General features: G+C 45.5%; 1 protein-coding gene, 1 long non-coding RNA gene and 1 other non-coding gene across 4 annotated transcripts in view; 2 read left to right on the forward strand and 1 right to left on the reverse strand.

Annotated features, from left to right (window-relative positions):
- The window catches only part of DPYSL2 (dihydropyrimidinase like 2), a 118473-nt gene that overhangs the window by 34204 nt on the left and 56610 nt on the right, over nt 1-27659 (reverse strand). For both annotated transcript variants that reach the window (XM_015093083.3, XM_004004167.5), the window contains exon 4: nt 1745-1909. In XM_015093083.3, coding sequence (XP_014948569.2) covers nt 1745-1909 — 165 coding nt within the window. The remainder of the gene's footprint in view (nt 1-1744; nt 1910-27659) is intronic.
- On the forward strand, nt 14526-18633 carry LOC121818610 (uncharacterized). The gene is made up of 2 exons (XR_006058605.2): nt 14526-14728; nt 15570-18633. It is a non-coding gene; the product is annotated as an uncharacterized LOC121818610 (long non-coding RNA).
- Nucleotides 25008-25126, forward strand: LOC114113374 (5S ribosomal RNA). The gene has a single exon (XR_003588415.1). It is a non-coding gene; the product is annotated as a 5S ribosomal RNA (ribosomal RNA).

Here is a 27659-nt window from a genome sequence, read left to right on the forward strand (position 1 = left end):
ATGAAGGGAATTCTAACACAGGCTACAACGTGGATGAGCCTTGAGGACATTCTGCCAAGTAAAATAAGCCAGTCACAAAAGGACAAACGCTGTAGGATTCCACCTATATGCCAAATTCACAGGGACAACAAGTAGAACGGGGGTTGGGGGAAGGGAAAAGTATGGTTTAACGGAGACAGAGTTTTAGTTTGGAAAGATGAAAGAAAGGTCTGGAGACGATGGCGGTGATGGCTGCACAACAATGGGAATGTCCTTAGTGTCACTGAGCTGTACATTTAAAATGACTAAGACAGCAAATTTCACATTATGTTGTATTCTAACATAATTAAAAGTTAAACATTAAAAAGAAATTTGCTCCTAACTGTTGTGACTTTAACAAGAAAGTGAATTCAAAGATCTATAACAAATGTCTTTTCCCCAGTAAACTGACTGCCTTCTATGCTGATTTTTCAGAAGTGTTTTAAGTAAGACAAGGTCTGTGGGTGCAACAGCAGATGTCACAGCTCTCACCCTGGCATTTTAGAGTTTTCGCTTCCAAAAGCACCAGACCAAACATCCCTGATCAACATCCATCACAAGGGTAAACAACTGTACTGACAACCTGCTAGCCCTGGAGCTTAATTCAAGCCATGGGGGTGCTGGAAGCTGCCTGTGTTCAATGCCTTGGGACACTCTGGCCCTTCTCTCCTGCTAGGCAACAGTTGCTATGGTAACCCTCCAGGCTGATGTGGAGTAAATTCATTATTAGCATTTAATCCATTTGAGTCTCAGTATTTGCCAAAGTGAGAAAGGTTAAGGATTACCTAGTTTCTTTCATGGGGGAACGAATCTTAGGGTATCTAATCCAATATCCTCATGTGAGACTTTTTGTTAAATTGAGACTCATAAAATGTAAGTGATTTGGCCAAGGTAACACGGCTAGTTTGTGAAAAAGCAGAGAAATAAGCCCCAGACTACAGATTATCATTCTAAGCTTTTTCTATTATATCTGTTGATATCTACCATATCTATGCCTAGATTTTACTCTCAGTTCATGGTATTTCTGAGCCTAGAAGTTCAGAACCATAGAGCATAGACGTTTCCTTGAAGATTTGGATCCAAAGAGGTCAACATGTGACCCCATGTGATCTCCAATCTATAGCCAAGGTCAAGAAGACCCCCAAAGATGATGCTGTCTGATAACATCACCCAAATCCCTAAGGCTCCTGTGGATAAGAGGGACCCAGGGGCACCTGGAGGTGGTTAAGATCCCCCCAATATCCCTGGAATATCCCAATATCCCTGGGAATCTTTCAGAACCCAGTCCTTAGAATCTGGCTCCCCCAAATAGTCCTATGGAACAAAAAAAAGACACCTCACATGGTTCCAGAGCCTCATCACCCTCAAATCTACCCTGGTTCTCCTGGGTTTGCAAACAGAGGCTGCCAAAGTCCTGTACTCAGGGTCCCGGGCTCTCCTCTAAGATTACCCAGAATCCTCCCTGGGAGGTGCACTCTTCTCCTTTAAGAGCAAATCCCTTTCTCATCCTCAACTCCCCAGCCTGGCTGGCACGCGCACACGGTGTGCTTACACCAATAAGCTGTGACCAGTTGTCTGACCATGGCCATGCCCAGGCCAAGTTGCAGGCCACGCCCTCCCTCCTGGCAAACAAGGCAGGTGCAGAAGGCCCCTAGGAGCACTATTCACGCAGCTCGTGGTCTGAGAAGGAAACACCCCCAGGAAGTGTTGGGTGGGCACAACCTACCATGGTCCTTCACCAGGGCCTCCATCTCCTCCTGGACGCCCTTGTGCCATTCAGTGATGTCCACGTGCAGAGAGTAGTCACAGCAGGACTTGCTGTCGGCCCATTCCCGCCACTGGTCAAAGGCAGCCAGCAGGCTCGTCCCAGGCTCAGGAACCACATGGTCAACTAGAAAGGAACAGAAGTGTCGTCGTCACCAATAGGAGCTTCCAGGTGAGCAAGCCAGAAGCTGTTTCCCCATTTCAACCCTGAACAAGGGCTCAAAATTAAGATGGAAGTCTACCACCAGGTTCTAAGAATCCACTTAACCAGCAGACTACCCAAAAAGGAGAAAGCAGAAACTTGGCATGGCATGACTGCTCCAGTGAAACCATGCATGACCTGCCCAGATCTGATTTCCCAGCGCAAAACCCCTGAAAGCACAGACCTCGGGCACATTTCATGGACAATGAGTCCTTTTGGACAATGGCAGTGTCAAATGGCGAGCCGGAGCCACCGAGCCCTTTTCTGTGTTGATAGCTATTTCGGGGACACCCTCCACCAGACGACAGGGAACTTGAAGATGCTGGACCAGAGCCATGCAGATGGGGCCTTTTAAAAGGTCCCCGGCAACTGCTTCTCCATCTTTCGGCTAAGATCAAATGTTAAGGTTCCCTGGCATATCCACTATCTCATCACCACTCGGATTTCTGCGGCATAATACCACTTTGTAATTCAAGGGCGATTGTTCATCCTAAGAGCTCAAAGCATTTTAAAACTGCAATTATTGTTATATTATTATTGAAGTAGGCTGATAGGGAGTACAGAGGACTAGTCAGGCTTACGTGGCTTTGTTTCCTGGCTCCACTCCCCACCAGCAAGGTGAGCTACTTCATCTCCACTACCCTAAGTTTCTGGATTGGTTTAAAATAGAGATATGGGCACTTCCCTGGTAGTCCAGTAGTTAAGACTTTGCCTTCCAATGAAGGGGGCACAGGTTTGATCCCTGGTTGGGGAGCTAAGATCCCACATGCCTCGGGGCCAAAAAAACGAAATATAAAACAGAAACAATATTGTAACAAATTCAATAAAGACTTAAAAAAGTGGTCCACATCAAGAAAAGTATTTTTAAAAAAAAACAGGGATATTACGTACCACACATGTATGAGGATTCAATGACACAGCATATCTATCAACATTATGTGATTTAGTCACTAAATTATGTCCAGTTCTTTGCAGCCCCATGAACCGTAACCCACCAGACTCTCTGCCCAGGGATTTTCCAGGCAAGAATATTAGATTGTGTTGCCATTTCCTTCTCCAGGAGATCTTCTCCACCCAGGGATTAAAGCTGGGTCTCCTGCATCACAGGCAGATTCTTTACCAACTGAGCCACCAGGGAAGTCCAACCTTACGTCCCTCCCCAGTTTAAATCCTCCAATGGTTTCCTCTTACTCTTCAGATAAAAAAATGTTTTTAATATTTATTTGTCTATTTATTTGGCTGTACCAGGTTTTAGTACAGCAGCAGGATCTTCACTGAAGCAGGCAGGATCTTTAGCTGAGGCATGCGAACTCTTAGTAGCAGCATAGAGGATCTAGTTCCCTAATCAGAGGTCAAACCCAGGTCCCCTGCCCTGGGAGTGCACAGTCTTATCCACTGGACCTCCCCGATGGCTCAGTGGTAAAGAATCCATCTGCAATGAGGAGTGTGGGTTTGATCCCTGGGTGGGGAAGATCCACTAGAGGAAGAAATGGCAACCCCCTCCAAGTATTCTTCCCTCGAAAATCCCATGGACCAGAGCGGCTACAGTCCATGGGGTTGCAGAGATTCTGACACAACTGAGCACACCCCAGGGAAGTCCCCAGATAAAAATTAAAGTTCCCAACAAGATCCTTGCCTACCTCTAGAAATCACCCTGGACCATTTACCCCTTGCACTCTGCTCACCAGCTGCTCAGTGACTGCCTTTGAGTTGCTATAATATTATCAGCCTGCTCCTCTCTGCCACAGGGCCTTTGCATGGGCTGTGGTCTCTCTAAGGTCTTGAAGAGCTCTCGCCCAATTGCCGTGATTATTATTGCTCATCTTCTGCCCAGAGACACTCAAATACAAACCAAAGTGATGTGTCCAAGGTCAATTCAAACTTATGCAACCAAGAGGACAAAACCCAAGACTCTTGATGCCTGAAGCAATGAATCATTCTTCTATATATTAGATTTTCTACAGCCAGGTAAGCAGTTCTCAGCTAAGAAAATGCCAGCTCAGGCAACACTAATGAGGTTGAGTTTCTGAACTGGATCAAATCTCACAGACACTGCTCAACTGCAATCAATTGAGCTTGGCTTTATATGCCTGGAAAATATGAACATCGAACCTGAATCTTCTTCTGACAAAATTTACTTTTTATAAGTAGCAGCATATGTAATTAATAGGTAAATATATAGCTGGTATATAACATATAATGTTACCTAATGAAAGCAATGAGGATGTATACTTTTTTTTGGCATATAATTGCCTTACAATGTTGTGTTAGTTTTTTCTGCAGGAGGTACACTTCTAATACAAGTCTGTTCCATCTGCTAACATAGAAACTCTGACAAAGTGATTCCAATTTTTCTTTCTAAATTGGTTCCCCGTGCCCTCAGCAAAAAAAAAAAAAAAAAGGACTAAAATTTGACTTAGTAGCAATCATAGTTTAGGCAGAATCTTCCCTAGTCACACCCTTTGCTTCATCACTTGCCCTCCTCCAAAGCCTCCAGTAGCTGCTCATCATTTATAGAGCAAAACTCTAACTCCTCTTTTTGTCTCTGAAAATCAGCCCCAACTTATCTCTCCAACGTAATCTCTGCTACCTACCCACTGCTGACCACCTTCAGGCCACCCTGGCCGGCCATGTTTCATTCTTTGACCTGCCAACTCCCCCACCCCCAGACCTTTGCAGGGGCAGTGCCCTCTCTTTGGAAATCCACTCACCTTGCTCTTTCCTTGGGCATCTCGGCTTTTTTTCCCCTTCTGATTGGGTCAAATGTCAGCACCCCAGGGTCACATTCCCATTTGCAGCAGTTTCTGCGTCAGGTTTCCCTACTTTACGGCATGCATAGAGGACTGGAGGGCTACAGTCCATGGGGTCACAAAGAATCAGACACGACTGAGCACACTTTCTCTCTGACTCTAGCCCCAACTCCACCCCACCCCACCCTCCTCCATGGGATGTAAAGTCTCCAGAGCAGGGTGTGGATGCACTGATACAGGAAGTGCTCAATATGTATTTTCAACAAATGAATGAATGCTCCCTTCCAGCTCATACATAACCCTGCAAGATAGGTCAAGCTCAGGAGGGCATGCCCTCCTGGGAACACAACCAGATTTTCCTGTTCAACCCCAAGGGTATGTCAGATCATCGGGTGCTAGGCTCCTCAAACTTCAGAGAAAATTATCTTGAGAGCTAATTAAAACCCAGTTTCCTGGACATCACTCCCAGACTTTCAGAGTCTGTAGCCTGGGCGGGCACCAGAGAATCTGCACTTTTAATAAGTTCCCCCGGAGCTGAGGAATCTTCCTGGGACCACTCTGATATCACTTGCTGTTACTGTTGTTCAGTCGCTCAGTGTCCTACTCTTTGTGACCCCATGGAAGGTAGCCCACCAGGCTCCTCTGTCCATGGGATTTCCCAGGCAAGAATACTGGAATGGGTTGCCATTTCCTTCTCCAGGGGATCTTTCTGACCCAGGGGTCGAACCCTGTCTCCTTCACTAGCAGGAGGATTCTCTACCACCGAGCCACCAGGGAAGCTGAATGCAAACCTTTTCCCACTGACTCCCCTCGCCAAGGTCATTCACTTGTGCCTTTACCATCAGGGTCCTGTTTTCTACACAACAGCTCTATCACGTACCAAAAATATCCGGTTCCCTCCCTATCCAAAAACAGCTCTTAAGAGTTATGAACCCTTGAAAATTCAGGACACAGGCAAAGCTGAGGACTTTGGGGAATAAACACATTTCCTGCCAGAATGAACGACACTCAGAAACGTGTCCACGAAACGACTCCACATGTTTTCCCACAGTTCTCTTTCCACAGAAGCTCTCCTGGGAAGAGCTGCTCCAGAGAACAGGGCAGAGTGTCACAGTCATTTCCGGAGGGAGCAGAGATGCCCCTCCGAGGAGGACAGAGCCTGGAAACGACTAGCATGGAACCCACAGGCCTTTTCGCTGGTGATTGTCCTAAGCCATCTGTCCCTGGGAGGGCCTGGCTTCTGTCTCAGAGGGACATCTCATCAACCCAGTCTGGCAGCAGGCAGAGAAAAGAAGATGGCCTTTGGGGTCAGTGAGCTCCAAGTTCTGATGCTGACTCCCACAGCATCACCCTCCAGCTGTGTATATTTCTTGGAACCACCAACTCTTCACATATGAAACATGGGCATCAAGCATCCATGCATGCAGGGCTTCGAGTTCAAGAAAGCACGTGAAAGCTTCCCTAGTGGCTCAGTGGCAAAGAATCCACCTGCCAGTGCAAGAGACCCAGGTTCGATCTCTTGTCTCGGAAGATCCCCATACTGCGGAGCAACTACGCTCAGTTCACCACAACTATTGAGCCTGGGCTCTAGAGCCCCAGAGCTGCAACACTGAAGCCCATGTGCTCTAGAGCGTGTGCTCCACAACAAGAAAAGCCACCACAATCAGAAGCCCACACACGGTTACTAGAGAGTATCCCCTGCTCGCTGCAACTAGAGAAAAACCCATGCAGCAACGAAGACCCAGCACAGCTAAAAATAAACAAACAAATAAAATTAATTTTTACAAAAAGAAAGCAAGTGAAAGCACCTGGCAAAACGTCTGGCAGCACTGAGTTTCCATACCCTCAGGAGGAGCATCAGAAACACCGCTGTGGTTTCAGTGGGAGGCCTGTGAATCTGGTTTACGAGGGAGCCAAAACATGCCCCAAGACAGTGGCCTGAATTGAGGTGTTGCAACCAGTGTCTGGAAGTGCTTGCACCTAGAGGACACCAGCAATTTCCCAAGGACTTTTATTATTTCTCTTAAAACTGTCAAAGGATGTTACTTTTTTTTTAACAGTTTTATTGTGATATAATCCACATACCAGCCAATTTACACATTTAAACTGTACAGTTCAATGGTTTTCAGTCTCGTCACAGAGTTCTGCAGCCATCACCACGATCTAATTGTAGAACATCATCCACAAAAAGAAAGCCCATACTCACCAGCAGCCCCTCCCCAACGCCCCCATCTCTGCAACTCCCAGCCCTAAGCGACCACTAATTTGCTTTCTGTCTCTATGGACTTGCCTATTCTGGATATTTCATATAAAAAAAGAATCATACAGCATGTGGTCTTTTGTGTCTGGCTTCCTGCAATTAGCATGGTGTTTTCATGGTTCATCCATTATAGTGCGTATCAGCACTTCATTGCTTTTTACTGCCTTGAGTGGTTTTGGTATCCTATTGTTCTATGTTCTGGATATCAGCAAAGTGTTAACGCCATGTAAATACATTGCTGCTCCTGGAAAATTCAAATCTAGGGCCTCTTTGGAGTTTGCAGTATTTAAAAGACCCTATTTAAAGTGCATGGGGCTACAAAGAGTTGGACAGGACTTAGCAACTAAACAACAACAATGATGTTTGTGGCGGACTAGATGGCCCAGCAGGTAAAGAATCCACCTGCAGTGCAGGAGACACAGGAGCTACAGGTTCAATCCCTGGGTCAGGAAGATCCCCTGGAGGAAATGGCAACCTACTCCCATATTCTTGCCTGGAGAATCCCATGGACAGAGGAGCCTGGCGGGCTACAGTCCATGGGGTCACAAAGAGTCGGACACAACTGAGTGACTAAGCACAGCATCATGGTAATTAAAGATGCACTTGTAGTTGTTAAGAAAGGATACAGAGAGAGCCTCAGACCCTCCACACAGTCTGATACCCCCTCCACAAGGGTAATATCTTGCTAAAGTGCATACAACATCACTCCTGGGAAGTCAGCCCTGACATAATCTAAGACCCTAGATTTTTAAAAGGCCAGCGGTTAGTGTTTCTAATCAGTTCTTCATATTTAGAACATAGAGAGATGCCAGAAAAGTCACCCCCGCAGTCTTTGTCCTGGAATTGAGGGGGCTGAATAGGAACCATATTCCAAGCCTGCTGGGAGGATAAGCAGATGGAGCAGGAGGAAGATGGGTGTGGGGATTCAGTCCTGCCAGGTCCCACCAAAGGCTCTCTCCCTGCCTCTCTGGAGCCTCAAACACAGACCCCTGTAGCGGCAGGTGTAGAACCTCCTGTAGTCAGTACACACACCGCCCATGCTCCCTGGGGCCTTTACCCTATCAGAATTGCCCCTCTCCAGCCCCCCATTCCAGAATCAGCACTGGGCCTCCTTCTCCAGGCCCTGCGCTTAGCTGTGTGCGCGTTGGCCTCTCCCGTTTCCATCTGAGATAAATTAATGGACCTGAATTAAAAGCAAACCACCAGGGAGATGACAGCACAACCACCGCTGGCTTATCTCTGGAGTTGCTGGGCCGGCGTCTCCTCAGCCAAAGGCCAGGTGACCTATTCAGCAGAGTGTGGCTTTTGTTGCTGGAGAGATAAGAGCCTTTGGGGAGTCCGGGCTGCCAGTTAGGATAACACGGTTTTTGTCCTCAAAAGAGGCAGAAAGGGAAGAGAAAGCACCTGGGCCGGGGAATTAGGAGATGCTAGGGAGGAGAGGCGAGGTCAGATGACTGAGTTCCTGGCCTATTCTGCTATCTCTTCATCACGTGACTATGGGTGAGATGGTCAGCCTCTGGGGACTTGACATTCCTCATCTGTAAAATGGCACTGATACTAGTACCTAACCCACAGGTTTCAGTGAGGTGAAAATGAGTCAATACAGAAACTACTCTGAAGAGTGCCTGCTATACAGGCATGCTCAAAAAGACCAGCAGGGAAGACAGAGTTATTAATACAACACTTCATAAGGAAAACTCCTTCGTAAATCCCTTTATGAAATATTAAAATGCCTCTAAACCACATGCTTCCAGGGCTAACTTCTCGCCTTGTGCAAATATACTGCTTCTCCTGCCATGCAAGGAAGCATTTTCCTAAAAGCTAGAACTATCTAGAACAATCACAGGCATACCAACTGCTCGAACTTTGAGGCACCAGGGTCATCCTCTTATTTCTCTCTTTCCCAAGCTTCCTTTAACATTAGCTTGCTTTTAAAACTAAGCGAGTATTCCCCAGTGGCTCAGTGGGTAAAGAATCTGCCTGCAATGCAGGAGACACAGAAGATGTGGGTTTGATCCCTCGGTCGGAAGAATCCCCTGGAGGAGGAAATGGCAACTCACTCCAGCATTCTTGCCTAGGAAATCCCACGGATAGAGGAGCCGGGCGGGTCCATGGGGTCACAGAGTCAGACACAACTGAGCAACTGGGCATACATGTTCATATCAACCATGCCGAGCCATAAGAAACCATTCAGGGTCCAGTGGTCACTGCTAGAATCATTAAGCTAGAGATCTGGTGGGAATAAAGGCAGGAGTCAGTAAAATGCATTTATAAAACAAACAAACAGCCTCTTCATTGATCTGATGAGTAGCCAGCTATGGAGCAAACAAACTCCGCTCCTAAAATACTATTTTAGTATTATTTGGGGAAAAAAAATACTGGGTTGGCCAAAAGCTTTATTCGAGTTTTTCCACAGATGTATGGAAAAACCCAAACGAACTTTTGGGCCAACCCAGTATACGAAAAGGTGCACATAAGAATGCCACTCCCCAGCCTCAGGCTGCTGCTCACGTCCTGCCCTGCCTTTCCTGCCAAGTTCTGGAAAGGGGTGAATGCTGTCAACACCCCATGTTTCCGACCCCCGTCACTCTCGGCCCACTGCACCCTTGCCTCCCCCCGCCTGAACTTACCCCGGGTTCATCCCAGCACTGCCCATACCATCTTGGTGTGACTCCCCAAAACACCAATACCCCATCTCCCAGACAGAGCAGTCTCCTGTGTCTTGACTCATCCTTGGCCTCAGACTCAGTACTCACTGGGGGATGAATCTGGGGACCTGTGCCCTCTTTAGTCTCAGGCAAATCCCTATGCCAAGCAGCTGGAACCAGGTGGGACCCCAAGGCTATAGCACCTATCAGGGGTGGACCCTGCTGCCCACAGGCATCTGTGCATTCAGAAGCTGTAGGCGGGCACCTGGAGCTCCCCATACCTGCAGCCCGTGCCCTCTGCCCCCCAGACTTCCCTTCCCGTGGCCTGGACCTTCTGGAAGGAGGTTGCTCATTCCTTCTAGGCTGCTAGAAGGCAACCTGGAGAGTCCAGGAATCAGAACTAGAGATAGAGGATGGGAAAGGAAAGGCGGGGAGCAGGCAGAGAGAGGACCCAGATTCCAAATCCAGTATTAGTTCTGATTCTAACAATGATCTTGGAAAGGCCTCTTGGCTTTTCAATCCATTTTCACAATTTAGCACAAGGCATAACCAAAGCTCCCCACTTTACGAAAACATATCTACTCCTACCTACAGAAATTTTTAAAAATAGGAATAGGACCATTAAATCATTTTATAATGTCATGCCAATGTTTGTTTCACAGCAACAATATCAACCTCACCTTGGTATAGCTCTATAGCAAGTAGTCCACAAAGTGCTATGGTGTGCCTTATCAGGTGATGCTCAAATCAGGCAGACAGGGCGTTTCACAATGTTCACATCACAGACAAGGAAACTGGAGGCTAGGGGACTCGCCTGCAGTTCTGCAGACACTGTCTCAGGGCTCAGCTCCCAACCTGCCTTGTTCAACAGCCACAACAAACCACCACCTTCTTGGCATATCTGTCAATAACACACACCTCAACTTTTCAAACCTAAACCCCCTTCCATCATCGAAAACATATGCAGGTTCACTAAAGCAGGCAGCAAATGAACTTAACCCGGTGGACAGAGGGGATACAGCCAACCTGAGTCACTGAAATTCAATTTGGGGCACCAGGTAAGAGCTTGTCAATATGTCAGCACCTCGTAAAACCTTTCTCTTTGAGGCTTGGGTATAGTTTGCACACGGCCTCCTTGCATTCATGATCAAAGGCAGAGCTAACGCAATCTTTGTGTGGCAATGAAGGGCCATTTATAATGGTGTAAATCCTTGAAGAGGATTTACAAACCAAATGATGCACAGAAATCCTCTCTTTGACTCATCAAAAGCAGCCATGGAGAGTCTGAGAGCCCATCTGCAGGCAACATGGGGTCAACCTTCCAGGAAGGGGCCCACCAGAGGCAACCGGTCAGCACGGGGAGGGAAGGAAATCACCGCTTCACCAGAAAGAGCTTCAAAACAGCCTCCATGGATTTAAGAGTTTGCTCTCTGCTCACTTGAGGTGGATGTGCATAGTGGCGCCTTCAGGAAAAGCGTCATCAAGCCGTGGATGGTGCCAGCAGATCCCGAGCCACCAAGAGTGCTTAAGGGACTTCACAGTTTGTGCACAATGATGGCACTAACTGCCCACAAGTTGTTTCTTGTTGTTTGTTTTCTTCACAAATTGTTTATTGACATAAGCAGTCCAGCAGACGCCACTTGAAGAGACCATTAGTAGCTACAATCGGGCTCAGATCCAGAGACCCTTGGAAATGGTTCTAGCTTTTTACTGATGAGGAATCTGAGTCCCAGGAAGTTTCAAGAGTCACTAGAGACACATAACGAGATGTAGCAATACCAGAACTAATCCCAGGTCTGAATCCAAAATCTGTACTGTTTCCTTTACTTTTCTTATTAACAGGAGAAAATATTACCTATAATCCCACCATCCTAATCATAAATATTCATCTTTTTTCTAGATCATCTTCCAATTTCTAGACCATCTTCCAGATCTGGCATGTATATATTGTTTCTTTTTTGTTTTTTCCTCTTTCTTTTTGATTTTTTAAGTTATGAAATTATGCAACACTTTAAAAGGACACTTGGAAAATACAGAACAAAACTACATATAGTTCCACTCTATATTACAATTATTTTTTAAGTAGATAAATTCAGATTTTTTATTGGAGTTTCAACATCAAACTCTCAAAAATTAATAGAATGAATATACAGAAAAGTAGAAGGATACAGTAGACCTAAAAAGCACTATGAACAAATTCAACATAATTAATATTTATACAATTTTCATTTGTATCTGTTTTACGTGGGTATAATCACTGGGCACATTCACTTAACTGTGGCTTTTTTCTTAATACCACGTCGTCTTAGAGTCTTCACAATTCCATTTTTTATGAGAATTATTCTTTGAAGAATCTATTACGACTTTCTTCACCATTCCCCTGTGTTGAACCTAAAGACTGTTTCCACTTTTCCTCTATTATACATAATGTTCCTATGGACATATTCATGCAAATAACTCCCCCTTCTTTTTTTTTTTTTTGCAGCCACTCCGCATAGCTTGTGGGATCTTGGTTCCCCTCCAAGGAATAGAACTCAGACACCAGCAGTAAAAGCCCTAAGTTCAACGACTGGACAGCCAGGGAATTCCCATTTTCCCCTTACTTTAAATGGTTTTCTCTGGAGAGGGTTCTAGCATTGAGTGAGCTTACTGGGTGGGTTACAGTTCTTAATACAGATGAACACATCGCATTCCAGAGCATCATCACTTCATACTGCCTCTAGCCACGCATCAGGATGTCACCCCAGCCAGCACTGCTATTTTCACTTTATTTGCCTGCTATTTAAGGGAATAAAAACAAAGCTCTTTTCACTATTCTAAGCCGTCTCTGTTTTAGATCAATGGCCACCTTCCAAGACCCAAGTAGGGGACGAAGCAATACATAAGCGAGCAGATCAACCAGCTGGACAAAGAGGTTACTGACAATTTAACCAGAATATGATGAAATGGTGACAGCCGCCATCTTAGCTCTCCAGTCCCCTCATACCTTCTCTTAGCTTTGTCCATCTGAGTCATAAGCTGATCCCCTCAAGGCCGCCTTGTGAGGCCAACAAGCCAAGGCAGCAGCCAGGCACCTGGGCCCCAAGTGCACAGAGCACAGCTGTGCTTTCTCTCAGCTCCATGAGCGCTTACAGACAGATAAGGCACTGAATAGGAAGTGCCCGCCGCACAGCCGCATGATGAAACCACGGCCCGGGGGGAGCAGGCAAGGGAAGCCAGAGGTGAGCATTCCAGCCAGACTCGTTAGAAGCAAAGCCTCCAACTCCAGGTCCATGCAGAATTTCTCCAAGAGATGTTGAAATCATTGACTAACTGTGGAGAGGGCCCTGTTTCCTGTAATTAGACAGGCACGCTGAGTCTCCGTCTGGAGAAAAGCCAACTTTACGGCCCCTCACATCCATGCATCGGTGGTGGGAGAAACACAGAGTGTGCCTCAGGCTCATGTTTGGATCCTGGAATTCCTCTAAGCCATCTGAAGTCCTGAGGATCCTCACGTACAGGGACTGCACAGGACTGCGAGCTGGCTGACTCTCAAATGCCCTGATCAGACAAAGGGGCTTCAACTCCACCGATCAAATATGCTCGTGTTTGTGAACGTTAGAGTAGGGACTCGCCAGTACTCCAGTGGTTGGGAGTCTGCCTGTCAGTGCAGGGGACATGAGTTCAATCCCTGGTTCGGGAAGATCCCACACCACAACTACTGAGCCTGTGCTCTAGAGCCCGTGCTCTAGAGCCCATGCTCCGCAACAAAAAAAGCCACGTGATGAGAAGCCCACGCACTGCAACTAGAGAAATTCCAACAAAAATTAATTTTACAGCCAAAAATTAATTTTAGATTAAAAATTAATCTAAAAAGGCTAGAGCACCAGTTGGCAGCCTGAGCTGGCACCCAGCTCTGCCATCCACTAGCTGTACAACTCTGAATCCTTCACCTTCTCTAGGCCTCAGTTTTCCTATCTGTTAAATGGGGGTAACAGCATCCCCTTGCAGGGTTGTTAGCAACTGGTGTTTATAAAGGGCTTATCCCAGTGTCTGGCAGAGTAGGTCTTACACAACCATTTGGAAAATAAATTGAAAGTAAAATAGGAATGTCTTGAGCCTGTAAGACTGCTTGACCTAATTCCTGGCATGAAGTCAGTCTTCTCCACGCGCTCAATTGGGCTTTGACATAGAATGTGAAGGGGTCGGGGCTTGGGCACTGTGGGGGCACAGAACCCTCCAGCGCTGCTGTGGGCTGGGTGGCAGGGACAGGGCTCAGGGTGGGGGTGCAGGGGGTGGTTACAGGCTCAGGTGGAGGACCCATGAGGGGTAACAATGTAGGAAGGGAGCAGATAAAGACATTATTGAGAGAAGGCCAGAGGCTCCCAGTGCCAGGAGAGAGGCCTAGAACTTTGAGGTATTCATTCAGCCAAACAGTCTCCAGCATAAAACTGAGTAAGACAAAAACAAGCAAAACAAATCTGTCCTGTTTACACAGCAAGTAGGCACGCGTCATAAAATAAAAGATAGTGAATGCTAAAGCAGGAAGGCTCATAGAGACCCTCTGTCAACAGGCATAAATATAGACTTTCCACCACCCCACCCCCCGACCAGGGAACCACCCTCCCCACCCTCTTTCTGACCCCAGGACACCATGACGGAAACAATCTTCCTGTCCAGTGGAAAGTCTTAAGCCTGAAGAAATGCATCTATTTGGATTGTGAAGAATTGGCCAAGCAGAGCAGAGAACACAAACTAATCATCATGAAGAAAGTCCACGTAATTCCAATCACAAGCAAAGAAACCTGATCTTACCCTGGAAACATCACTGCCGTGCGAATCTCCGGCAGGCTTTCAGAATATTGAGACTGTTTATATTTTCAAACCCTCCCCCCGCATCCCCCAGGGATACGGTAACTCCAGGCTGCGATGGATGACCTGGTTTTCCCCTTTCCCTCTCCAGGCAGGGAGGAGAAGGAGATGAGTTTCCTAAATGCTGGAAGCACTGGCAGCCCCAGGATCTGCAGATTTCCTGAGCAGATCCTCCCCTTCCATCAGCATCCTTTACCAGACACAAGGCCCCAGCTACCAAGATGACGACCAAAAGGTATGTGTGTGCATGAGTGTGTGTATATTCACGTATGCATGTGCATGTGTGCACACACGTGTGTATGCCTGCTTGTGTGTGTGTGTGCACCTATGCATGTGTGCCTGCTTCTCTATGTGTGTGTGCACATATGTGTGTGTGCCTACAGGCCTGTGATGGAGGCAGAAGGGTAGGAGGCGAGCTCCCTACTCTACTTCCTGTAGCCTCCAGGCTGCTTTAAGAAAATGGAAGAGACTTCCCAGTTGTTGTTTTTTTTTTCACTTTTAATTGGAGGATAATTGCTTTACAATGTTGTGTTGGTTTCTGCCATACATCAAAGTGAATCAGCCATTAAGTATACCTATGTCCACTTCCTCTTGAACCTACCTCCCTCCACCATCCCCCACCCCTCTAGGTCATCACAGAGCATGGGGTTGAGTTCCCTGTGTTACACAGCAGCTTCCCACTAGCTAGCTATTTCACATAGAGCAGTGTATATATTTCAGTGCCTCTCTCAATTCATCCCACCCTCTCCATCCTCTGCTGTGTCCAAAAGTCTGTTCTCTACATCTGCGTTCTCTAGTCTTGCCCTGCAAAGAGACTTCCCAGTTTTCACCACAAAGTCTGCCATAAATAAATTCCAGACTACAAACAAATGATGAAAAGCATGCAGGAAACTAATGAGGGACGGGGACCCTAGGGGCTGAGGGGGAGACAACTAAAAGGGACCCCGTGTGGGGCTGGGTCAGACTCAGCTCTCAGGAGCTCCACCTCAAAGAGGGGGTAGCCACTGGCCGTGTCGGGCCAAGATGAGGTGGCGGGGGAAACATGTGAGTAATGACACTTCCTCTGTTTGTCTCAGCCTTTGGTTGCCTGGGACTACGCGACCACAGATTCGGGACGGGCCTGCCAAAAATAAGAGATTACAGGGCTGTGCGGAACATCACGAAAAAATAAAAGTCACACCACAAGGCTTTCACGTGCAAAGACTGCATCTGTCTGTTTTCCTTCCTGCTGGATCCTTGTGGGGAAGGGAACCTGACCAGAAACTCAAGGATTTACAGCTTCCTAATGAAACACACAGACCGACATACGTAATGTGAAGAGCTGTATCGAAACGCTCTGGCCCAAGGTCACTGTCAATAACAGGAAAGGATAGCAAGCCCCTTCATCAAACAGGGTCACATTTACACTCCTATCAAAGGAGATAATCAAACACACCCTAGGATCTAGCGACAGTCATCTTTCTCTGAAAATACAGGTCACAGTAGAGTGAGGGTCACACCTACTGTAATTCAGGACATCACATGTGGATACCCACCAAATAACATAAGGACGAGAGCACCTAGTTCAAACAAGAACTGTTGTAAACACAGGGCTGTAATTAGCAACCGAACAATTCCTCCCTTGTACAAAGCTCGTACAAAGAAGGGCACGGCAACCCACTCCAGTATTCTTGCCCGGAGAATCCCATGGACAGAGGAGCCCAGTGAGCTACAGTCCATGGGGTCGCAGAGGGTCAGACATGACTGAGCGACTAACACACTTGTACAAAGCTGCTGTGACAGACTCGCTGTGTATAATAAAGAAAACAGTGGCAACCAGGCTGGAGTTCAACCCAGAAACAAAAGCACGGGGGATCCGTGCTCTATTCTGTTTATTCCAACGTTGCACAATTCTCTTTGCATCCCCTCCAAATAAAGGCGGCCAGGGAAGGAAGAGTTGGTGATGTCATGTGTTGACTGGGATCTATCTAGAGCCAGCATAATTGACGGGTGTTTTCCTCCTAGGAATCTGGACTGGATTCAAAAACATAGCATAACATCTCTGCAGCCGGAACCACGGCCCTTGTACCATGATGTGCTGCCCATCTCGGGCTGAGGGCTGGCAGTTCAATGGGTCTTTTTTCTTCTTGTTGATTAAGAAGACTCTGACTAGCAGCCAGCGTATCTGGACAACAAGATCTAAGCTGGATAAGGGACCCAGCTGTTCAGGGAGCTTCCATGACACTTATATAACTGTGTGGATGGTGGAGAGTTTAGGCGCTACACAAACACCCCTGCGTGACTATACATAAATTTAAGCACTTCCTCACATTCTATTTTCTTCCTTCCCAGAAATGACAAGGGTAAGAGACAGCAACCCAGATGAAAATGATAACTTCAAGGGAATTTGCTTCTTATAAAATTCCTTTAAGTGTGAAAGCACTTACATGCCAAAAAAATTGAAGGAAAAATTTTACTATTCCATCATTCAAAGAAAATCACTATTAATATGCTGATGTATGCCTATGCAATCTTTTTTCCTACCCACTATACATACATATATATTCTTTATGAAAATAGTATAATTTTATGGTTTAAATTACACTTCAATAAAGCTTTTCTCTAAAAAAAGGTAAAATCAAATTGGACATGTGATCAAGCCCTGCATTTTTCCATCAATACACTGTGAACATATTCATATTAATAAATATTTTCTATAATGTTTTTTATGACTCCATACCATTTTGTTCTAGAAGTAGTCATAATTTACTTAGTCAATCACTTATTTTGGCCACTTAGGTTGTTTCTAACTTTTTCTCACAATTGCAGTGAACATCCTTAAGATTAAATGTTTGCAGATTATCCTGGATCAAGGGGTATGAATACTTTTTCTTCATAAACTTTTTCTTTTTTAAATTTATTTTTTAATTGAGCATAATTGTTTTATAACAATGTGAATCAGCTATACACATACAAATATTCCCTCCCTCTTGAGCTTCTTTCCCACCCACCCCCCATCCCTCCCATCTAGGTCATCACAGATCACCAAGCTGAGTTCCCTGTGCTATACAGCAGCTTCTCACACTGGGGGAAACATCTGAAAATTTAGTAGACAAAAACTTTAGCTCATTGCTAAGTTAACCTGTATTTCTTTCATTACTCATCCAGATGAATATTTCTGCTTAAGTTTAATAGTAGACTTATTTTTCTTTTGTGAATACCTTGTTCATACCCTTTACCTTCACTATTAAAGCATCTTTCATTACAATGTTATGATTTCATATTTTAAATATTATCAACTCTATGTCATATATTGCAAATAAAATTTCCTACTTCTTGTTTTTCTTTCAATCGTTTTACTGTGATGGAACTCCAGTGTCACCATCTTTTCTGATTTCTACCTTTGATGAAACACCTTCTACGACCCTTTGATTATATTTTTTTCCTGGTTCTCTTTTGACTTTGTTGTTGAAACTTAACTTTAACTCATTTGGAAGATATTTTGGCATATGATTTGAGGTAAGGAGTTTACTTTTCTTTGTTTTTCAAATAGTTGACTATCTCAGCATAATACTGCAACTATGTTATGATTTCACTATGAGTTAGAAGTGTTATTTTTTTCATACATCAAATACTTAAATACAGTTGGCACTTACAGATTTTCTATTTTTTCCTATTGATGTATGTGTCTCTTCTGGAGCTAGTACCATGACACCTAACTATCTAGTGGTCTCATCCTTTTCATCATTAAGCTTTTTACAAATTTCTCTTAGTTCTTATTATCTATTGATTCTTCCGCCAGAACTTCAGAGACTGTCAGGTGTCCAAAAAAGGAAAAGAAACAACAGTTTTTAAAGTTTTGGTTGGAATCACATTGAATTTATAATTAATCTCTAAATAATCTGCTTCCTCAGAGTATTAGGTCTTTCTATTCATTAACATAGCACTTTTTAAATTGATTAAAGTCTTTTCTTGGGTCCAAAACATACAAATGTATTCTCGTAATTCTTGGTTACTTTATATTTTGTGTTGCTATTGTGAATGGGATTTTTAAATTATATTTTCCAATTGGTTCTTTCTGGCATATGGCAAAGCTATTCATTTTTAATAATATATTTCTATACTCAGTCATTTATTAATAAACCTTCTTCTTAGAGCCAATTATCTTCTTCAGTTAATTCCTTTGAGTATTTAAGGTAAACCACCTAACAAATATCAATCATTTGGTTTTTGCTTTCCGACAGTGTTACTTCTTATTTTTCCTGTCACATTACATTGAATAAGACTTCCAGGACAATGTTAAATAACTGTGATAAATAGTGGCATTCTGGCCCCTTACTCATCAGGGTAATATATATATACCCAGCAAAACTGATATACTTGTAAATTCTAAAGCATTCCACACTATTATTCACCAAACGCCACATGCCTCAACCCACTGACCCATGTCTCTCTTCTAATTGGACACCTCCTCCTCATGCCCACCCCACCATCAGACTCCAGGACAGAATCCTGGCCAGCCTTCAGAGCCTTCATCCAAGTCTTGGACCCATCTGGGAAAGCCTTTCCATAACCATCTCTGGCCCATTTTAAAGATTTCTTCTTCTCTGTTGCCCCTGAACCTTCGTCTAAAAATAATCACATTTTGGGAATTCCCCGGAAGTCCAGTGGTTAAGACTCCACACTTTCATTGCTGAGGTCACAGGTTCGATCCCTGGTTAGAGAGTTAAGATCCCATAAGCCATGCAGTACAGCCAAAAAAAAATTTTTTTTTATTTTTTAAATTAAAATGATCACACTTTACTGTAATCCTTTCTTTGTGGGTCTCCCCAGTAAGCAGCAATAGAACAGAATAGAGCCCATATCTGCAGTCCTAATGGATAGACCAGGACCTACCAAGTAGCCTAATAAAGACCATGAATGTGTAAATGAGTTGATGGGTGAATGAACAGGGTTTCATAGTGGAGGAAACCACAGAGGTTATACAGAGTAATACTGAAATGGCACTGGGAAGGACCACATCCTTCCGGGCTATCTCTCCCTCCACCCACATCAACGCAGCCCCAGCCACCCAGCACCGTCCTCAGTTCACAGGTTTATGAGGTGTTTATCACTATGACATCAGAAGCATCCAGAAAGCGATGATGGAGTCATCAGAGATCCAGCACATGCACTGAAACCATGCCTCACACCTGATGACCACAGCAACAAGCCAAGCAGGACAGGAGCTGGCCAGAGATCCAGAGGACCAGGGTCTGAGTTGTCATTCAGCCTCATCTTAGTTGGGTGGATTTGGGCAAGTCACTTAACCTCTCTATTCTGCAATTTCCTCAGAAGTGGGGGTCACTTCCCACCCTCTTGATCAAACCAGTCAATCCTAAAGGAAATCAGTCCTGAATATTCATTGGAAGGACTGATGCTGAAGCTGAAGCTCCAATAATTTGGCCACCTGATGTGAAAAGCTGACTCATTAGAAAAGATCTTGATGCTGGGAAAGATAGAAGGCAGAAGGGGACAACAGAGGATAAGATAGTTGGATGTCATCATCGACTCAATGGACGTAAGTTTGAGCAAACTCCAGGAGATAGTGAAGGACAGGGAAGTCTGGCATGCTGCAGTCCTTGGGGTTGCAAAGAGTCAGGCATGAATTAGTGACTAAACAGCAACAATTGATCTTACAGAGGTAGAAAGCAACCTTGAGTAAAGACTGTGAGCAACAGATACAGGATGTGATTAGTTTTATTATGCTGGCCTATGGAAAGGGGAGATGTCCATCTGAGGCAGGCACAGACTAGCCTGGGAGATCTCTGGTCCTCAGCAGAGACTGCCCTGGCCTGGCAGTCTACAGAAGGTGTTAGAGAGAAGGACACTGGAGCAAATAGGCCACGAGGCCTCAGCCAAGTTACCTCCTTGGCACAAGACCTCTTACCTGCCCACCCCACCATAAAGCAGAATAAACACTGTGAAATCATTCAGTCGTGTCGGACTCTTTGCAAGCCAGGGACTGCAGCCATCAGGATCCTCTGTCCAAGGGATTTTCCAGGCAAGGATACCGGAGTGGTTTGCCATTTCCTTCTCCAGGGGATCTTCCCGACCCAGTGATCGAACCTGGGTCTCCTGTACTACAGTGAGATTCTTCACTGACTGAGCCACCAGGAAGTCCAAGCAGAATAAAGGGTACTCGTAAAAGACAGGAAAACAGGACCCACTCTGGGACCCATGGGACACAGCAGTGCATCTGGAGGGGCAGACAGGGGTCTGAAAGGAAAGAAAGTGGCCATTCCAGCCAGCCAGGGACAGTGAGCCCCAGAGTGAGGATTTCTGGGACTGTCAGGGGTGAGGACAGAAAGCCCTGTTTTTCTGCATGCATGCTTGCTTAGTTGCTCAGTCATGTTCGACTCTTTGCGACCTCATGAAGTGCAGCCCACCAGGCTCTTCAGTATATGAGATTCTCCAGGCAAGAATACTGGAGTGGGTTGCCATGGGCTCCTCCAGGAGATCTTCCCGACCCAGGTATCCAATCCACGTCTCCTGCTGAGCCATCAGGGAAGCCTGTTTATCTGAGACATCCCTAATTTCAATTATTCTTTCTTATCTCTAGGAACATCCTTATATTTTTCACATCTGATGTCCCCATGCAGAGTTAGGAAAACATACTCAAAACCAAGTTCTCACATCGTGGGTCAAGAAAAGCGTGACTAAAGGCTCATGAACAAGTGGACTGGCTTTATAATAAAGCCTAGAGTCAAAACCACAATGAAATACCACCTCACACCCCTAGAGATGGCTGTAATCCTAAAAAGAAAGCAACAGGTATTGGTGAAGATACGGAGAAATTGGGGTCCTTGAATGCTGTTAGTCAAAATGCAAAATGTCACTTTGGGAAAACAGTTTGACAGTTTCTCAAAAAGTTAAAGACAGAATTACCATGTGACCCAGCAATTCTGCTCCTGAATATAAACCCAAGGGAAAGGAAAATGTATGTCCACATAAAAACTTGCTTACAAGCGATAGTATTCATTCAGAAAAGCCAAAAAGTAGAAACAGCCTTAAATCCAACTAATCAATGGATAAGCAAAATGTAGTATATTCTACGACATATTATTTGTCCATAAGAAGGAATAAGGTACTAATACATTCAACAACATGCATCAGTCTTGAAGACATCATGCTAAGGGAAAGAAGCCAGACGCAAAAGACCACACATTGTGTGATTCCATTTCTATGAAATGTCCAGAGTAGGCAAATCAGCAGAGAACTTTCTGTTTTAGTTTTTGCCATGGTCTGGGAAATTACAAGTAACTGCTAATTGATGTGGAGCTTCTTTGGGGAATAGTAAAAATGTTCTAAGGGGTTCCCTGGTGGCTCAGTAGTAAAGAATCTGCTTGCGACACAGGAGACTCAGGTTCAATCCCTGGGTCAGGGAGATCCTCTGGAGAAGGAAATAGCAACCCGCTCCAGTTTTCTTGCCTGGGAAATCCCATTGACAGAGGAGCCTGGTGGGTTATAGTCTATGGGGTCACAAAGAGTCAGACATGACTGAGCAACTAAAGAACAACAATAAAGAATGTTTCGAAATTAGACAGGAGTGAAGTTTGCACAATTCTGTAAATACCCTAAAAAAAAAAATTTGTACACTTTAAAAGAGTGAATTTTATGGTAAATAAATATATATATTTTTAATTTTTAAAGAGCCAATATAGTGTGTGTAAGCCAACACATTTATTCATATATAAATAAGGACAGAATAAGTGAATGAAGCCTAAACTGATGAGACTTCAGTTACTGAACATCTCCTCTTGATGCAATTCCTAAGAAGAAACAAGAAGAATAGACTGCCTTTTTGCAAATTGCCTTAAAGACAAAGAGAATGAAGAAAAGACAGGGCCAAGCCAATCCACGAGAAGGGAAGGTAATCAGGAAAATAACACTTTTTGGCAGAATCATGGATGGAAAAGCTATCAGTTGCTATAGGACATCTTCAATTGGCAAGGAGACAGCGGAAAGAGAGGATTTATGTCAGAAAGGCAGAAATGTCTCATAGCATGTGACTTCTGGATCCCCTGACTCTATCAGAACAAAAGCCCATCCGCACAAGCCGAAGGACCCAGAAAATACAGATGAGAGAGAGCCTTCCATCTCCTGACGTGGATGGCAGGGGGTGGCAGAATTCGCCAATAAACAGAACTAAATGCTTTCAGGAAGGAAAGAAATGTGGGTGACAGTAAAGAGGTACCTCTGTAATGCCCAAGGAAATGACATGTCAGAGTTACACTGTCCATTTTAATCGAGTCTCAGTGAAAGAAGAGTAAGAGGGGAGGTGTATAATGAAATGAGAAATGACTGCTAAAGCCAATTGCCACCAGGAAGCAAAGTTAGCCCTTCAAACATCTCAGGATCCAGGTGTCATGACAAAGGGTTTTGACTGGACTTTCCTGGTGGCCCAGTGACTAAGACTCTGGGCTTCCATTACAGGGGGCCTAGGTTCAATCCCTGGTCAGGATACTAGATCTTACATGCATCAACAAAGATCCTGCATGTTACATCAAAGACCCTGTGCAGCCAAATAAATGTTCTTAAAATAAAAAAAGTTTTGACTCTCAGGAGCAAAACTGGGCTGCAGGGACTTCCTTGGTGGTCCCATGGTTAAGACTCTGAGTTCTCAACGCACAGCACGGGTTCGATCCCTGGTCAGGAAACGAGATCACGCACACTGCAATTAAAGATCCCACATGCATCAAGTAAGATCCGGCCTAGCCAAAATAAAATTAAATTTTAAAAAACTGGACTGCAGGGCCTACTTCCCTCCTATAGAACCTACCCAAGCCGTGTCACACCCGCCATCTCACAAAATCCTTACAGCAACCCTATTAGGCAAGACAGGCTGATCCCGGCCCTTTTGACAACTGACAAAACCAAGACAGAAACATGGGGCAACTTGCCTGAGCTAATAAGCAGAGGGTCAAGACCCGAATTAAGGTCTCTTGATTCCTGGCTCTGTGAAGACGTGTCATCAAGAAGTTGAGGCCTCAAATTCTTTCCATTAGACCTCATGCTTCTCTTTAGAGGATCTCCATAAGGGAAAAATAATGCAGAGAGCAGCAACCCCAAGTCTGAGAAACTGTTTGATCTTCCCTGTTCCTGCTCCTCCTCAAAAAATGCCATGTGCCCGAGGTGTTCCCCAGCCAAACTTGTGAAGGGCTGAGCCTTATGACCCTTGCAAGTGGGGGCCGAGCCAAAGTGATTCAGAGAAATGGGGAGAGATGGGGCCCAGGCAAGGGCGAGGAGACCTTTGAAGCGGCTTGCGTGCCGCCATCTGGCTGTGCACAGAGAAGGGTTCCTGGGCTCCAGAAGAGGGATTAAGTTCAGTTGATGAATACACAGCATGAGTCACTCCTCCTGGTTGCTCTCCAAATCCCTCCTGGGACGCAGGGGGACATCTAAGGCATCCATCCTGTGCTTCTGTTGGGAGACCAGAGATGCTCGGCACACCACCATCTCAGTAAGCATCTTCCCCTGCTAGACACAGCCTCCTGCTCAGTGACAGACGGTCATTAGCTGATCACTAGTTCCCCTTCATATCACAGAAAAATGACTTCTATATAAAAGCTGGGTCAAAGGATCTTTCTGTTTCTTGGGGACCGGGCAGCCCAAGGCCCCATCACAAACTGCAGGTGGGCACCGCATCCAGGATGTTTGTGCAGCATCCTGGGCACAGAGCAGCATTGATGAGCACACTCTTTGTTTGGGGGAGGGGCTAGATTTTTGGTTTGTTTTCATTTGTTGGTTTAGCCATGCAGCGTAGCTTGCAGGATCTTAGTTTACTGACTAGGGATTGAACCCACACCCTCCACAATGAAAGCGCAGAGTACTAACCACTGGGAGCTTCCCAGGTGCCGCTAGTGGTAAAGAACCCACCTGCCGATGCAGGAGACATAACAGATGCAGGTTCAATCCCTGAGTTGGGAAGATCCCCTGGAGGAGGGTATGGCAACCCACTCCAGTATTCTTGCCTTGAGAATCCCGTGGACAGAGGAGCCTGATTGGCAGGCTACAGTGCATTGGGTCAAAAAAGAGTCAGACACAACTGAAGTGACATGCACTAACCACTGGACCTCCAGAGAATCCCCATGAGCATGCTCTTTGACTGTTCAAAAGCAAGCAATGCTCTTTATTCTGTGGCCCAAGAGTGCCAAGAGCCCAGCCCTAACACGTGCAAGCTCTGTGGTTTTAGGCAAGTCACCTGGCTTCTCTGGATTTCCCATTCTTCATTTACAGCATGAGGATGTATACGTGCATGCTCAGTTGCGTCCGACTCTTTGTGACCCCAAGGGCTGTAGCCCACCAGGCTCCTTTGTCCATGGGATTTCCCAGGCAGGAAATCTTCCAGAGGATCTTCCCAACCCAGGGATCGAAACTGCATCTCCTGCATGTCCTGCACTGGCATTTGAAATCCTTACCACTGAGCCAGCTGGGAAGCCTCACAGCATGAAGACAAGCCCAGCTATTTTCAGAGTCGATGTAAGGATTAGAAATGCTTCGGCCATACCACCCTGAACGCGCCTGATCTCGTCTGATCTCGGAAGCTAAGCAGGGTTGGGCTTGGTTAGGACTTGGATGGGAGACCACCTGGGAATACCAGGTGCTGTAGGCTTAATAAAAAAAAAAGAAAAGAAATGAAATGCTATGTACAGGGTTCGCACTGGGACACAGACTCCAATAAACAGTATCCCTTTTCTGTTCCTTCCAAATCATCTCACCTTCTACTGTATCTTGTGCTAAGGATGGAACCATATAGCTCCCTGCAACCTCCTTGCAGGTTGGTGCCTGTATCCAGAGAGCAGCCAGTGGGTCATTCCCCTTCAGAGGCATTCAGAGGACATGAGAGCTCCATGCAAGCCCCTTGGAGGAAGAGTGGCGCATACTGGGGTATGGGTGTACCTGGGCAGTCTGCTTTACGTTGTTGTCCTTGCATAACAATTGTTGCTGCTCTGTCGCTCAGTCATGTCCTCAGTCATGTCCGACTCTTTGTGACCTCATGGACTGTAGCTCACCAGGCATAACAATTAGTAGCAGCCCTTTCACTCTCAAATGTGCATCCAATTTGGACAATAACTTAAATGTCCGTTCTATACACAGGGCTGAAGCCCCCATCTAATTGTTGGGATAGTCTGTAGGGCTTGTATTTAACTCTGAAGCAAAAATTACACTGTCTCCAAAATACAAAGTCCACCCCCCTTCACAGGGCTCAGTGAAATGAAGTGAAGTGAAAGTCACTCAGTTATGTCTGACTCTTTGCAACCCCATGGACCATAGCCCGCCAGGCTCTCAGTCCACGGGATTTTCCAGGCAAGAATACTGGAGCAGGTTGCCATTCCCTTCTCCAGGGGATCTTCCTGACCAAGGGATTGAACCTGGGTCTCCTGCACTGCAGGCAGATTCTTTACTGACTGAGCCACCGGAGAACCCACGAGGGATCTGGGCTCAGAGCAACCCCTAAATTATCTGCAGTCCCTCAGGACATAGTTTCTAACTAAACTCTTTTTTTTGCTTTAACTAGGGATCTGTTCTGCCATTTTTTCCTACCTCCATGATTTGTGGAGCTCACGAGCCAAAGCAAAAAATAAATAAATGACAATAATAAAGATTTCCAGCTGAATGAAAGAAGCAGAAGTGAATGTCAAAGGAAAAGCGTTGTCTGCCTGGACGGACAACATGGACGGATCTAGAGATTATTATACTAAGTGGAGTAAGCCAGATAGAGAAAGACAAAGATCATATGATTTCACTTTTATGTGGAATCTTTTTTTAAAAAAAAGATACAAATGAATTAATCTCTAAAACAGACATAGATCCACAGACATGGAAAACCAATTCGTGGTTACCAAAGGGGAAAGTGTGGGTAGAGATAAATTAGGAGTTTCAGTTAATATATACACACTGTTGCTGCTGCTGCTGCTGCTGCTAAGGCGCTTCAGTCGTGTCCCACTCTGTGCGACCCCATAGATGGCAGCCTACCAGGCTCCCCCGTCCCTGGGATTCTCCAGGCAAGAACACTGGAGTGGGTTGCCATTTCCTTCTCCAATGCATGAAAGTGAAAATTGAAAGTGAAGTTGTTCAGTCGTGTCCGACTCTTAGCGACCCCATGGACTGAAGCCTACCAGGCTTCTCCATCCATGAGATTTTCCAGGCAAGAGTATTGGAGTGGGGTGCCATTGCCTTCTCCGATATACACACTGAGATATATATAATAGGGCTTTCCCAGTGGCTCAGCGGGTAAAGAATTTGCCTGCCAATGCATTAGACACAGGAGACAAGGGTTCGATCCCTGGGTTGGGAAGATCCCCTAGAGAAGGAATGGCAACCCACTCCAGTATTCCTGCCTGGGAAACCCCATGGATAGAGCAGTCTGGCGGGCAACAGTTGGGCACAACTGAAGCGACTGAGCATGAAAACACATATATCAAATAGATAAACCAACAAGGACCTATTGTATAGCATAAGGAATGATACTCAGTATTTTATAGTGGCCTATAAGGGAAAGAAATCTGAAAAAGAATGTGTGTGTGTGTGTGTGTGTGTGTGTGTGTGTGTGTGTGTTTATAGCTGAGTCACTGTGCTGTATACTTGAAACTAACAGGTTTGTAAATCAAGTATATTTCAATAAAATACATTTTAAAAAACACACTTTGTGTTTCTTAAATACACTTTAATACATTAAAAAAAAAAAAATACCAGGCACCATCCATCAGGGCCCAACACTGTCACCTCTGAGAGGTCTGACACAGTCCTTTCATTTGATCCCGCACGAGAGGAACGGGTCCCTGGCCAGTCTGCCAGAGAGAAGCAAGCTCTGAGTCCCACAGGACTCTTATGCCACGCGTCTCTGAATGTGAGGCCCTCTAAGGCTAAAAGCTCCTTTGCCAAAACAGCCCCTGGAGAAGAATTTGTCACCAGCACTGCCAGAGGACTGACCAGAGGCCATGCACTGGAAGCTCGGCCAGCCTCGAGGCTGCGGGAAGCATGACGCTTGTGCAAGGGAATGCGGACCTCCTTGCACGAATCCACCACAAAAAACGAGGGGTCCAGGCGCTCAACAGCACGATAACAACCCATTATAAAACCGGCCCCATTTGAATTCCTTTTTTGGCTAAAAAGTCAAATCTAGCAAGAGTTATTCACTGGAT

The sequence above is a fragment of the Ovis aries genome, chromosome 2 (genome assembly GCF_016772045.2).
Source record: "Ovis aries strain OAR_USU_Benz2616 breed Rambouillet chromosome 2, ARS-UI_Ramb_v3.0, whole genome shotgun sequence".
In the NCBI taxonomy this organism is placed as follows: Eukaryota; Metazoa; Chordata; class Mammalia; order Artiodactyla; family Bovidae; genus Ovis; species Ovis aries.